General features: G+C 28.4%; 2 protein-coding genes across 3 annotated transcripts in view; one reads left to right on the top strand and one right to left on the bottom strand.

The window, feature by feature from the left end:
- LOC100198643 (serine/threonine-protein kinase 3/4) overlaps positions 1-9,837 on the top strand; it is a 56,261-nt gene extending 46,424 nt beyond the window's left edge. Inside the window, exons 11-15 of one of the 2 annotated variants that reach the window (XM_065795400.1) lie at positions 777-914; positions 7,511-7,645; positions 8,170-8,392; positions 8,481-8,662; positions 8,810-9,837. In XM_065795400.1, the coding sequence (XP_065651472.1) occupies positions 777-914; positions 7,511-7,645; positions 8,170-8,392; positions 8,481-8,662; positions 8,810-8,968 (837 nt within the window). In that variant the 3' untranslated portion in view covers positions 8,969-9,837. The remainder of the gene's footprint in view (positions 1-776; positions 915-7,510; positions 7,646-8,169; positions 8,393-8,480; positions 8,663-8,809) is intronic. The other variant, XM_065795401.1, reaches the window with a different exon arrangement.
- Positions 9,838-12,587: 2,750 nt separating this feature from the next.
- Positions 12,588-12,929, bottom strand: LOC136079174 (52 kDa repressor of the inhibitor of the protein kinase-like). Its single transcript, XM_065794897.1, has one exon. The coding sequence runs from the start codon at positions 12,927-12,929 to the stop codon at positions 12,588-12,590; it is 342 nt and encodes a 113-aa protein (XP_065650969.1).
- Positions 12,930-13,130: the final 201 nt, after the last annotated feature.

Raw genomic sequence — 13,130 nt, 5'->3', positions numbered from 1 at the left:
GCCCGAACTAAACCCTTAGTCAATGTAGCAGCACTCCTTTGCGAGTCAGGCTATTTGTCAGTCAATGTAGCAGCACTCCGTTGTGAGTCAGGTTATTTGTCAGTCGATGTAACAGCACTCCGTTGTGAGTCAGGTTGATTGTCATCGATGTAACAGCACTCCGTTGCGAATCAGGCTATAAGATAGTCGATGTAGCAACACTCCACGCATGTTTTACAGTTAAAAAATAAAAATAAAAACATTCAGAGTGTTTTTGTTTTTAAAAAATAAAATAAAAACATTCAGAATGTTTTTAAAAACATTCTAGTCTTTTAATTTAGGGTTTTGTGGTTTAATTACTTTCTGCAATTAAATTAATGTGTTCTAACATAATCTAACCTTAACTTCATCAGCTTTAATACCACAAAAAAGCAAAGAGCCAATTTTTACCACAAACATGTTTTCTTTGCCATAAACTATAGGAATATATATATATATATATATATATATATATATATATATATATATATATATATATATATATATATATATATATATATATATATATATATGTATATATATATATATATATATATATATATGTATATATATATATATATGCATGAATTTATAATTTTAATACGTTCTGAAAAGTTGCTGTTTTTATTTTTAATTGACCAAAAAAAATTTTGTTTTTATCTTCTGTTTTACTCAAAATGTCAAAAGAAATATTTTTTTAAATTTTTAAAAACTATTTTTTTTAGTTTTTAACTAACTTAGTTAAAATTTCTTAATAGGCAATATTTATGATTCCTACAAAACCACCTCCAACTTTTAAACATCCTGAAAAGTGGTCTAAAGATATGATTGATTTTGTTTCAAAATGTCTTGTAAAAAACCCCGATGATAGATTGTCTGCAACAGCTCTTCTCCAGGTTTTTTATATTAAATTTTAGTTGTTTTTATTTTGATTTTTTTGTTATTATAAATATATATGGTGTATATATGTATTGTTTAACTTGTGTTAAAAGTGTGTTTTTAGCACAAAAAATTATTGCAGTATTTGTCAGAAATTAAAGTAGTGCAGAGATAAAGTTATATATTGTACACTTTGATACTAGAATTATATACTAATATTTTATTAATTTAATGATAATTAATCATTATTTTATTAATAGTATTTTATAATCACTAACAATCATTATTAAAAATCAAAAAAATAATTATCAATAACAATCATGACAATCATCATGGTATTTATCATCACTAACAATAACAATCATATCAATATCATATCAATATGATATTGATATGATTAAAAAGTAAAACAATATAATACTATTTGTTATTGTTATTGTTAGTGATGATAAATACCATGATGGTTGTTATGGATAATTATTTTTTTGATTGTTATTAATGATTGTTATATATATATAATATATATACATTTGTGTTCTCTTTCTGATTACGACAATTTCTTTGTTTTCATTGTTTTTAACAATGATCATTGTTAAAAACAAAGATGTTGTATGTATGATCATATGACAATGTTAAAAATAAAGATGTTGTCGTAATCACAAAGAGAACACAAATGATTATTTTTTTATGGGAGTTTATTCTTTGTGATATAAAAAAGAAATTTTATTCTGCAAGTTTTGGATCTTGTAACATTATTTTGTATTAAAAACTTTTTCTAGTAATCATAAAATTATTACTAATTATAAAAATATAAAATTAGCACTAATTAAATTCAGGTTGTGCTATTGCACAACCTGAATTTAATTAACAGTTTTAATGAACAGTTAAAAAAATTAACCTAATGCTCACACCCCTTTGCTCGCAAACACCTTTTTCTCACCCCATTTGGAAACAAGTTTAGGTTTGAAAAAATGGACAAACAAAAAGTATGTTAATTAAAAATGATGTATTTATAGACTAATTGATTCAAGAAAAATTCTAATAAACTGCACAAATAACAAATAAAAAGATTAGGCACATTTCTGGGATTGGGCACATTTCTGGGATTAACATATAATGCAATAGAGTAGTCAAAATCCAGAAAATCATGAAAATTGCACCAAAAATATCAAATCTTTACCACCCCCATGTTTCTATATTTTACATTATGTTTAATCGCTTACTAATCAAAGTACAAAATTGCTAACTTCTGAGGTTAACATCGAATCATCCGATCATAATATTAATCTCCATTGTATTACCACCCAATTTCTGTAGACCTTTACAAACTTTAAACATGCTTTTCGGTTCTATGTCAATATGAATGGTTTTTTTGCTGCAGAACAACTCTACAACTCAGTGCTCGAAATAATTATTTAAAGGTTGTTGATCAACACTGATTGGCAATAGTGTTAAAAATTAAAAAGTAGACGATCAAATAATTTTCCAGACAATTAAATTTTCCTTAAATTTAACAATTAACCGAACAGCATATAGTTTTTGTAACGTCAAATTGTTTGTTTGTCTGAATACACTGCACAACAAATTTTAATAAAAGTCTTGCTTCCTGAAAGGTTTTAGGTGATTATGACAGGTACCTATAGGGTATGCACAAATATAGTTTTTGTTTTACTGCATCACGTAGGAACTCTAAGAAATAGACATTTGTATGTTTACCTATTTAATCACGTTTATGTTCTGCATGAGCCATTAGTTCAACAGAATTAAAAATGTTTTGCTCCTGATTTTCTTTTGTATTCAACTTCTAGTGCATCACGTTGCAGTGTCCAACAGTACTAAGCAAGCATTGACGGATTCCAGTTGCCCTGGTATCGTTTCTCCATTGTAGCAATGTCCTGGTGAAACCGCTCACCGTGTTCGTCACTGACAGCACGGAGATTCATGTGGAAGAAGTCCAAGTGCGAGTGAAGGAAATGAACCTTGAGTGACATGTTGCACTTCATTTTCTGGTATGCGCGGATAAGTTTGTCTACAACTTCAACGTAGTTTGACGTTCTGTAATCGCCCAGGAAATTGTCAACAACGTCTTTAAAGGCTTTCCAGGCATTTTTTTCCTGGCCAACTAACAGCTCTTCAAACCGCTTGTCACTCATAACATGTTTGATCTGGGGACCAACAAAAATGCCTTCTTTGATCTTCACATCACTTATTCTTAAAAACATCTGTCTTAAATAGCGAAAACCTTCACCTTCCTTGTTCAGTGCTTTTACAAAATTCTTCATGAGTCCAAGTTTTATGTGTAGAGGAGGCAAAAATATCTTTGCCGGCTCGACAAGTGGTTTGTGTGCAACATTTTTCTGTCCTGGAACTAACTTTTTGCGGAGTGGCCAGTTCTGTCGACAATAATGTGACTCTTTGGCACGTCTGTCCCATTCACAGATGAAACAACAGTACTTGGTATAGCCAAGCTGCAGTCCCAGTAACAGAGCAACGACTTTCAGATCTCCACAGATATTCCAGTTGTAACTGCTATACTTGATGTGCTTGAGCAACAGTTCCATATTCTCATATGTTTCTTTCATGTGTACTGCGTAGCCAACAGGTACTGACGGATAAACGTTGCCATTGTGTAACAGAACAGCTTTCAGGCTTAGCATTGACGAATCAATGAAGAAATGCCACTCTTCTGGTTTGTGATCACAACCCAAGGCCAAGAACAATCCTTCAATGTCACAACAGAAACAGAAACTGTCGACTTGAGCAAAAAATTTAGTGATATCATGGTGCTGGCTTCTGAACATAGAAATTTTCGTACCTAATGACAGCAGACACCATCCCTGCAGCCTGGAGCCCAGCAACTCGGCTTTTGTTTTTGACAGACCCAAATCTCTAACCAAATCGTTCAATTCTGACTGCGTTATTAGATATGGATCACCTGATGAGCTAAGTTCAAAATCTGGGTCAATGTCACTGTCAGTAACCTGCACTGGAGTTTCATCATCCGGGTTCATCTAAGGTCCAATCCTCGGGTGGTTTCGGAATTGGAAGACTGTCATCATGTGGTCTCATTGCTGAAGGCAAATTAGGATATTCAATTGACTTCTTGTTTTTGGAAGAGAAACCAGATATATTAGTCAAACAAAAATAACAGTCCGTCACATGGTCTTTTTGTTCTAGCCAGATCATCGGAACAGCAAACGGCATACTCTTACCAGTGCCTCTGAGCCAGGCTCTTAGATTGACACCCCATGTTGTGCAGCAAATGTGAGGCGCCCATTCCTTGTCTTGGTCACCAATTTTGCAGCCAAAATACAGATGATAAGCTTTCTTCACAAGAGCAGTTATAGAACATCTCTGAGACACAAGTGTACATTTGCCACAGATATAGCAGAATGTATCGCAGCTGTTACAACATTGACGAGACATATCGCCAGAAAGCAAAACAGCTATAGCATTAAATTTGCTTACTGTTATATTAATACAGACTTTTTGTACTTTACTATAATGATGCACACACACACTAACTGCACAAAATGTTGCTGATGAGTCACTAACTGGATTGAGATGTTTGGATATAAATCTAAGCAAAAACTTAGATAAAATTGAAGAATTCTCTTAAACCGTACGTGATACGTGAATTTTGATGTGATATTTGTGATCAGCACCCAAAAATCTTTAAGAAACACCTAACAGTGTTCAAGAAGCAAAAAATTTATATGTATATAAATTAAATTCATTTACAGTTTATTAAACTTTGAACTGAAGACTGTTACAAAATCAATGCTATGTTTATTCCATCAATCAAAAACATTTGGTTTTTTTTATTATTCAGTTTTTTAATTTTTTAATATAAATTTAGCGTTTTTTTTTAATTGCTAAAATTTGATATGGTCTTAAAACTTTTATGTATTTATATATTATATGTTTAATTTATCAATCATAAACATTAAAATTTTAATGCTTATTTAATAACCTTAAGATACTTTTTTTTTAATGCTTAAATTTTTGTTATAAAGTTAGACTTGCAAATGTTGACAATCAAATTTATTTTTTGGAATTCAAAGTGTCATTTTTTTTTTAAAGTTGACAAACATTGATTGTTGATCAGCTGTTTCGAGCGCTGACAACCCTACATCCAAATGTTGATGTACACTGTTTTTTGAAACATCTAGTTCTGATTCGCAAGTTGCATTTAACAAATGCTAGATCCAACTTGTTAGTCGGCACTAACAAATGGATTTTTTTCACATTTAATCCATTTTGTTAGTTGGTACTAACAAATGGATTTTTTTCACATTTCTAATTACTCTACGATTAGCATGAAGAATACTTTTTTTTTTGTCTTTTTTTTTTTTTAAATCTTCCTAAATATTTAGTTTCAGCAGTTCCTTAAGTTTTATATTTGTTAGTTTATCAGTTTTTGAAATTTTGTACATTTCTGTTTTTTTCTTAAATGATATGTAGTTCTTGTTCTTAAATGATGTGTAGTTCTATCATTATCAATATTTTTCTGTTTGACCATTCAATTCCACATTTGTTAGCAAATAGTATACCTAATAAAGATAAAGTCAATTTACAATTAAATTAATAATTTAAAAAAATTTAAAACACTTTTATTTACGAGAGTATTTATCGTCAGAGTTTCCCTAGTTTTGAAGGATAGTACAAGGGTAGCCACAATAAGGCCTGCCGGCCAAATCTGGCCCTTATTGACCATTTTTGTGGCCCTTCATTTATATAAATTTTTATTATTAATATAGCCAATTAATTTACAAAAAAACAGAGATTATTTTACAAAAAATGTAAAATATGTAAAGTTTATAAATTTTTTTAAAATATTTACAATCTTAGTTTTAGTCAAAAATTTTTGACTTTGAAAATTTATTTGTAATTATTTAAAATTTACCCAAAATGGCATCAATGGCAGTGTTTTTAGCAATGAATGGCAAAAAAACTTTTTTGGTGAATTTACTTAGGTGCCAGAATGTTTAACATGTAATAAATCTGTTCCAGTGCGGAAAGAGTATAATTTAAGGCAACTATAATTCAAAACCTTCAAAAACTTACAATCAGTGCAAACAAGGAAAAATATATAATCAGTGTAAACAAAGTACGGAAGGTAAATGCTAAAAAATTGGAACATTACTTAGTTGGACAAAGAACAGGTGGTATTTCTGATGATCTGAGTTTGTGATTTGCTGAAAGAATAAAAGCATTATGTTATTAATAAGCTATTGATGAATCAATCAATATATCACAAAATGCTCAATTGGCTACTTTTACTTGTGGTATTGGTAAAGATTTTCTTGTTACTGAAGTGCTACTTGATGCAAGGTGGAACAACTGGAGAAAATGTTTTGCTGGCCATTAAGAAAATTTTTAAAAATTTCAACTTGACTTACGACAGATTGATTTCATTCACAGCAGATGGTGTTCAGATTGGTGTTGCAGATGGTGTTCAGATGGTGTTGCAGATTGGAAAAAATATTGGTGTTGTTATCAGACTATAAAACAAAATGGAAAAAAGCAACTTGTTGTTAATTATGCTGCATTGTATTATTCATTAGCAAAATTTAATAGCAAAAGCTATGGATGTGGAAAATGTCTTGCCTTTAATAGTTCAAACAATAAACAGCATTAAGTCTAACCCTTTGCAAAGTAAGTAATATGAGACATTTCTTGATGAAAATGACTATAAATATGGTGGTCAGCTTTATTATACTTAGATGAGATATACAGTATAACAAAGAATTCCAAAGAAAAGATCAGTTAATTGAAATGTATAACTTTATCCTAGCTTTTCAGATGAAATTAACATTGCAAAAGCAGCAGTTAAGGACTGGAAATTTCAGTCATTTCTAATCTTGGGTTAGCTGAATTATGGAAACACACCAGAATTTGTTACCTGTATTGCTAAATTAAAAACAAAAGTTACAAAAAAGTTTGCAAATAATAAGAAAAATGCTGACAAAATCAAGTTGTTTATAGTGCCATTCTCTGTTGAAATTCAAATTCGAAAGGAAGTTAATTGATGTTTAATGCAGTGGTGTTTTTAGAGAGAGGTATTATCAACAAAATTTGATGATGTTTTACAAAAATCTTGACCAAAATAAATACAGCAATTTAGTTGGCAATGCAAAAAAGATAAGTGTCTTGTTTGGTAGTACATAGTTGTATGATAGTGCGTTTTCTTGGATAAAATTTGCAAAATCTAAAACCAGATCTATACTGACAAATGCTAACTTTCAGAATATTTTCGCAACTAGTTAGTTGCCGATTGACATTAAAAACATTGTGAAAAAAAGGCAGGTTCACAATTACCGAAAAACTATTATTTATACTGTACCTAATAACTAGCTATTGTAAGTGTGCGTGGTATTCCTTGGCGAAAATACATTTAATAAATTTTAAAAAATTTTAATCAACAATATTTTTAAAATAAACTATTTTTAAAAACCTCCGGCCCACTTAAAACTGAAAAGCTAACTTTGGCCCTCATTAAAAAAGTTGTGGCCACTCCTGGGATAGCGTATGACATTATATGACATGTTATATCTATGATTTTTTAAGAATTTATTGTATAAATATTTTGCATCTCTCATATGTATTGTAGCACCCATTCATTAAAAACTCAAAACCAGTAGAAGTGTTAGCACAAATGTTAAGTGATGCAATGCGCATTCGTGAAGAAGAAGTTGAAAAAAACAATGGAAACGACGATGAAGATGGAATTGATGACAATGATCAGGTTCTTAGTTTAAAAATTAAATACTTTTAATGAGTTTTTTGTTTATTAAATTAATGATATTAAATTATATATATATGATATTAAATTGATATATATATGATATTAAATTATATATATATGATATTAAATTAATGATATTAAATTATATATATTTATATATATATATATATGTGTGTATATATATATATATATATATATATATATATATATATATATATATATATATATATATATATATATATATATATATATATATATATATATATATATATATATATATATATATATATATATACATATATATTTAAGCCGGCTATATGTATGTTGTTTGTAAGGCGAAAATTACAGCAAAAATACTTTTATCTTCAATAGTATATTATATATACGCACATTTGTATATATAAAACAATAACGTATATTTGCACAAATAAGACATCTTTTTTTTTTCAAAAGTTCTGTGTTAATAGGTGATTTTTGAAATTTAGTATGCTGTATTTTTTAAGATAAGTTGTAAATTTTTGTAGGATATCTTTGTGACAGCTCACACAGACACTATTATGGCAAATCAAGATATGGGAACTATGATATTGAACAATGATATTGATTCCAATGATGGTACAATGATTATAAATAGTGGTACAATGATTGGTCACGAAATGGATACAATGATTACAATTAACTCTGGTACTATGATTGAAAACATGGGAACTATGGTAATTAATGATGGGGATGATTGTACAATGAAAAGCAAGTTTTTATTCCTAGTCTTTAACTTTAATATTTGTTCCGTGTCAGAGTATTTCAGTTTTTGTTTAACAAAAAGTTATTTTCTTAGGTTTGGAATCAAGTACAGGAAAGTCAACACAGTATAGACCTGCGTATCTTGAACATTTTGAGAAATTAGAACTTCAAAATCAAAGAAATATAGTAGGAAATAAAAGAGTCAATGAAAATATGCTTAAAGGGTCAGATCCAAATGTACCAGGAAAACTTTTAGGACCAATTGATTTTGAATTTGTAAGTTTTATTAATAGATAAACGAATTTATTGAACCTTTAATAACAATAAATTGTATGTAATGATCTTATCTGAGTTTGTACCTACAAGAAACGTTTATAAAAAAATTATGCACAAGTATTTTTATTTTAACACTTTGCTTTTTAGTTAAAGAATCTCTCATTTGAAGAACTTCAACAGAGAATGAGTTCGCTTGATACGGATATGGAAAGAGAAATAGAAGATTTACGTAGACGTTACCAAGTCAAACGTCACCCTATTATTGAAGCAATGGAAGTAAAGAAACGCAGGCAAGCAAATTTTTAAATGTAGAATCCTTAAGTCGTGGCAGCTTAATGCAGGTCGTACTAAATACCAACTCCAAGTAATAAATATCAAATCATAATGATACTAACGAAAAACTTGGAAACAGTCGGCGAATAAAGAAGTTATTGAAGCCATTATGATTCCATATTTTGACCCACGTTTGATGTTAAATTATTTTATTGCACTCTGAGTGAATTTTTAAATGAAAAGTCAGCAGAAGATCATTTCAGTGTTGATTTTTAATATTAACCTTCGATGACAGCTAATACTAGTAAGAGATATTTTTATATAAGCAATTTCAATATTTGGTAACAATTTAAATTTTAATAGCATTATAACTTTTGATATTTTTATAATTGAGACTATACTGTGGATGGTCTACCAAATTGCGTTTTCTCTTAATCATATTGCGTTCAATACTAACTATATTGTGTGCAATATCGATAAAATATATTTAAATTGCGACCTTTATCAATGAATAATAATAACATTTTGTGCTCTATTGAAAAAGATAAATGATTTTGCGTTTACTAGGTTTAGTAATTAGTTAAATAGCGGGTAAAGTTTATATTTTTGCTTTTTTGTTTGTTTTTTTTTAATTAGAAATTTACGTTTTTATTTATTGTGAATGATAGAGAATTTAAAAAGTTTTTCAAAATGAAATATAAACAAAAAGTTTTCATACATTTTTTGTGTTTAAAAGAGCTAATTGTTATCATTGATGATGCAAAATAGCGCACGGTCGATTAACAGTTCGATTTACTAAAAATTGAATCAGTTAATAAAGAAACAATGTAAACGTTTTTATTAAGAAAATGTGTTTTAATCATTTTTATATGTGCTGTGTACAAATAAAAAACCTTTCAAAATATTTTGTTAGTAATTTTCTTAAATTGTTCTTGTTTTGATATATTTGGTATAGTTTTGTTTTCTATATTCCTTATTGAAAATTTTCTATTTTCTATATAATAAAATTAGTATCTTTAATTATTAAAAAAAAAAAGTTTAATATCCAAAACATGTGTTTTGCCAAAATAAATATATTCAACTAGGAATTTTTTGAAATTTTCAAGTTCATTCACATGTAGTTCTAATTTAAAACTTTCATAGAACTATAATTGAATTCAAAGAGGTTTATTTTAGTGTCATTTTGGCTTGTTTAAAAATTTGCCGGTGGTGATTGATTTTAATAAAAAGTTTGTAAAGTTGATTAACTGATAACAATATAATCGTTTAAAATTTGGACGATTTTTCTCAAAAACTATTTAATCAATTATTTAGTTTTTATTTTAACAACAACATTAAATCAATCCTCGATTTTACAATATTAATAATTTAATTTTTTGTTAAGTCATCAATTTGACTTTGTATCACTCTTTTATTATTTTTTAAACCTCGAAATTTATTAACATTTGTTCATGTCCTTTTTCCCTCAATAATTCACACTTTATAACCTTTTGACTGATAATAGTGTTGATTCCTTGGAAGCATTCAGTGACCTTTTTTACAGCAAGTTTCATCGTCTTCTAAAATGCACTAACTTTTTTTCGTCACTAGTTTTAACAAATTTTTAGCTCGCCCAATTACTTTGATTTTTCCTTCAAGTGACTTTTTTGGTATTTTTTCTTGTGCTTTTTTAATGCCCTTTAAATGAAAAATATACTGCATTAAAGTTTTGTAGCAAAATCTGACTGAGTTGGATTTCGATAAACGCCCCAAACGTGAGTGAAACAAATTAGGCACCTTCCCAACAAAAATTTTTTTTGTATCATTCCAAAACTAAATATTTTAGTTGAAAATTGTAGGTGATGATTTAAAGTCAAAACATTAAATTAAAAACGACAATATAAAAAGTATACGTACAGTTAATAACAAAGTTACGATTAAAAATGTGGTATAAAAACAACGCAAATATAGTGTCAATACGGTATAGTTTGCAATCAATATTAGTACCTTTATTTAATTATCTGCAGCTGATTTTTTTAGGAATTATTAAGCGATAAAAGATGTTCAAAATATACTATAAATATAATGTTTTAATAGCGGACTTTGCAATTTACATGGACTTTAAATTTACTATAATATGCATTTTTTTAAGTATTTTTATCTAGTTAAATATATGCAATTTTAATAAAAATGAGTATTTGAACTGCTTTTAACAAATTAGGTAGCAAGTACGATTGTATAAAGAAAAAACAATGTTCTTGAACATGTATTTATAGAAATAAAACAAAAATAGAGACACTAGTATTTTTGATAACATAAAGTAGATGTATTTTGGGAGCTTTAAAGTTGGTTTAAATAATTATATCTGCAGCTGATTTTTATTTGAATAATATATGCATAATCGGATTTAATAAAATCATATTAATCAAGTCCATGCTTGCGGACTTTAGTTTAAGGAAGAAGTTGAAATTTAAGAAAAGACTTATTTTATGCTAGTTTCAAACGTAACATAAATAAACATAAATAAACTTATGCAAAAATACAATAATAAAAAATTACTATCATTTCAAAATAAACTCTATGCTATAAAATTCGTTTAAAAAAAAACATGCATATGAGCATATAGTTTAAAATTTATACACAAATAAAAAAATGTTGTATTTTTGCAAGAAATTATTCATAGATTTTTAATCGCTTTTGGGTACAGTTATTGACTTTTCTTTCAAGAAAAAAAATGAAACCTATATATTTTTGAATAGCTTGGGTAATGTTGTGTTTAAAAATAATAATAATAATAATAACAAAAATTACAGATTCTTTTTTTTTAATTTTGGCCAAAAATCAAGTTCTTTAGACCACTGTGCGTGGGGGAGATCAAACTCGAGACTTTTCGCTAATCAAACGAGAATTCTACCACTACATTATTATCGAATTGTAGCGGTAGTGGTGTAGTGGTAGGGCTACACCACTACCGCTAGCGTTGTGACCAAAACTAAAAATCGTAACTAACTATACTAAAAAAACCGAAATTAAAACTAGCCGACTAACTTTTTAGCCTAACTATAATTACCCGACTAACTTTTTAGAATAACTAAAATTAGTCGACTAATGTTTTAGTTAACTAAAATTAGTCGACTATGTTTTTAGTCTCAATAATAGTAGCATGGCTTTTTCTCAAAATTCCTCTATAGTTTCAGTGAAGGATTTTTTTTTTTAATTTTTTTTTAGATACCTTCTTTTTCTTTGGCTCCCCTTGGACATCTGCCGCCTTGGACAAACTGTCCCTTTCGCCTAACTTGTCCCTTTAATAATTTATTTTATATATTATTAATATATAAAGTATATTATTAAAATATTAATAAATATATAATATAATTAATTTATATAATATAGTTATTAATAACCAGGGCCGTACTGTGAAATTTTTAAGGGGGAGTCGTTTTTGAAAAAAACAGGCAGTTTTAAAATACAAAACAAATATCTTGTTAAATTTTCGTGAAACTATATTTGTGTAAACAATGTTTACATAAACGAATTTATTGTTCTCCGAATATTTTTTCTATTTTTATACTGCATATGGGTATAAGCAAGCTACTTGTTAGAAAATGGGTATCGATACAAAGATTAATAATACTTTGATAAACTTTAAATTTTTATTCAAAAACTTAAATTTTTATTCAAAAACTAAACTTATTTCATACAATTTTCTAGGATGTAAAGTAAAAAATAATTTTGAGACTTGTTTATAATCAACAATTTCATTGTAGTGGATATTCATGATGGCTAATGAAACAAGTCTATCTGCAGTCATACTGGCTCTCAACCATGTTCCTAATCTTCGCATTGCTGAAAAGCTGCGTTCACATTCAGCAGACGTTACGGGTAGTGTACATCCGATCTTTAGAAGCTCAAAGAGATTAGGATATTGATTTTCATCGCAGATTTTAATGGCTTTAGCTAGAGTATTAGGCCTATCTTCAGGTTTAATAGCAGACCATTTTCTTTTCCAAAACATGAACTCTTGATCTACAGCTTCTTAGTTTGGAAGATCACTTTTATACATTTTAACTAACTCCTGGAAAGCAGTTATCTCCTCAATGCAAATTATCGAGGGAAACAAGCATAAAACTTTAGCAGCAATGCAATTTGCCTTTTGGAATCGTATTTTGATTTCTGAAATGATGGTGTCGAGGGCGAAAAGGTATAATTAAGGCCC

Source organism: Hydra vulgaris, chromosome 04 (genome assembly GCF_038396675.1).
Source record: "Hydra vulgaris chromosome 04, alternate assembly HydraT2T_AEP".
Taxonomy (NCBI): domain Eukaryota; kingdom Metazoa; phylum Cnidaria; class Hydrozoa; order Anthoathecata; family Hydridae; genus Hydra; species Hydra vulgaris.
This window is presented reverse-complemented; position numbering and strand designations above follow the sequence as displayed.

Excerpts from the sequence above, each read along its gene's own strand:
- LOC136079174 (XM_065794897.1), bottom strand. The coding sequence starts at position 12,929 with ATGTTTTGGAAAAGAAAATGGTCTGCTATTAAACCTGAAGATAGGCCT.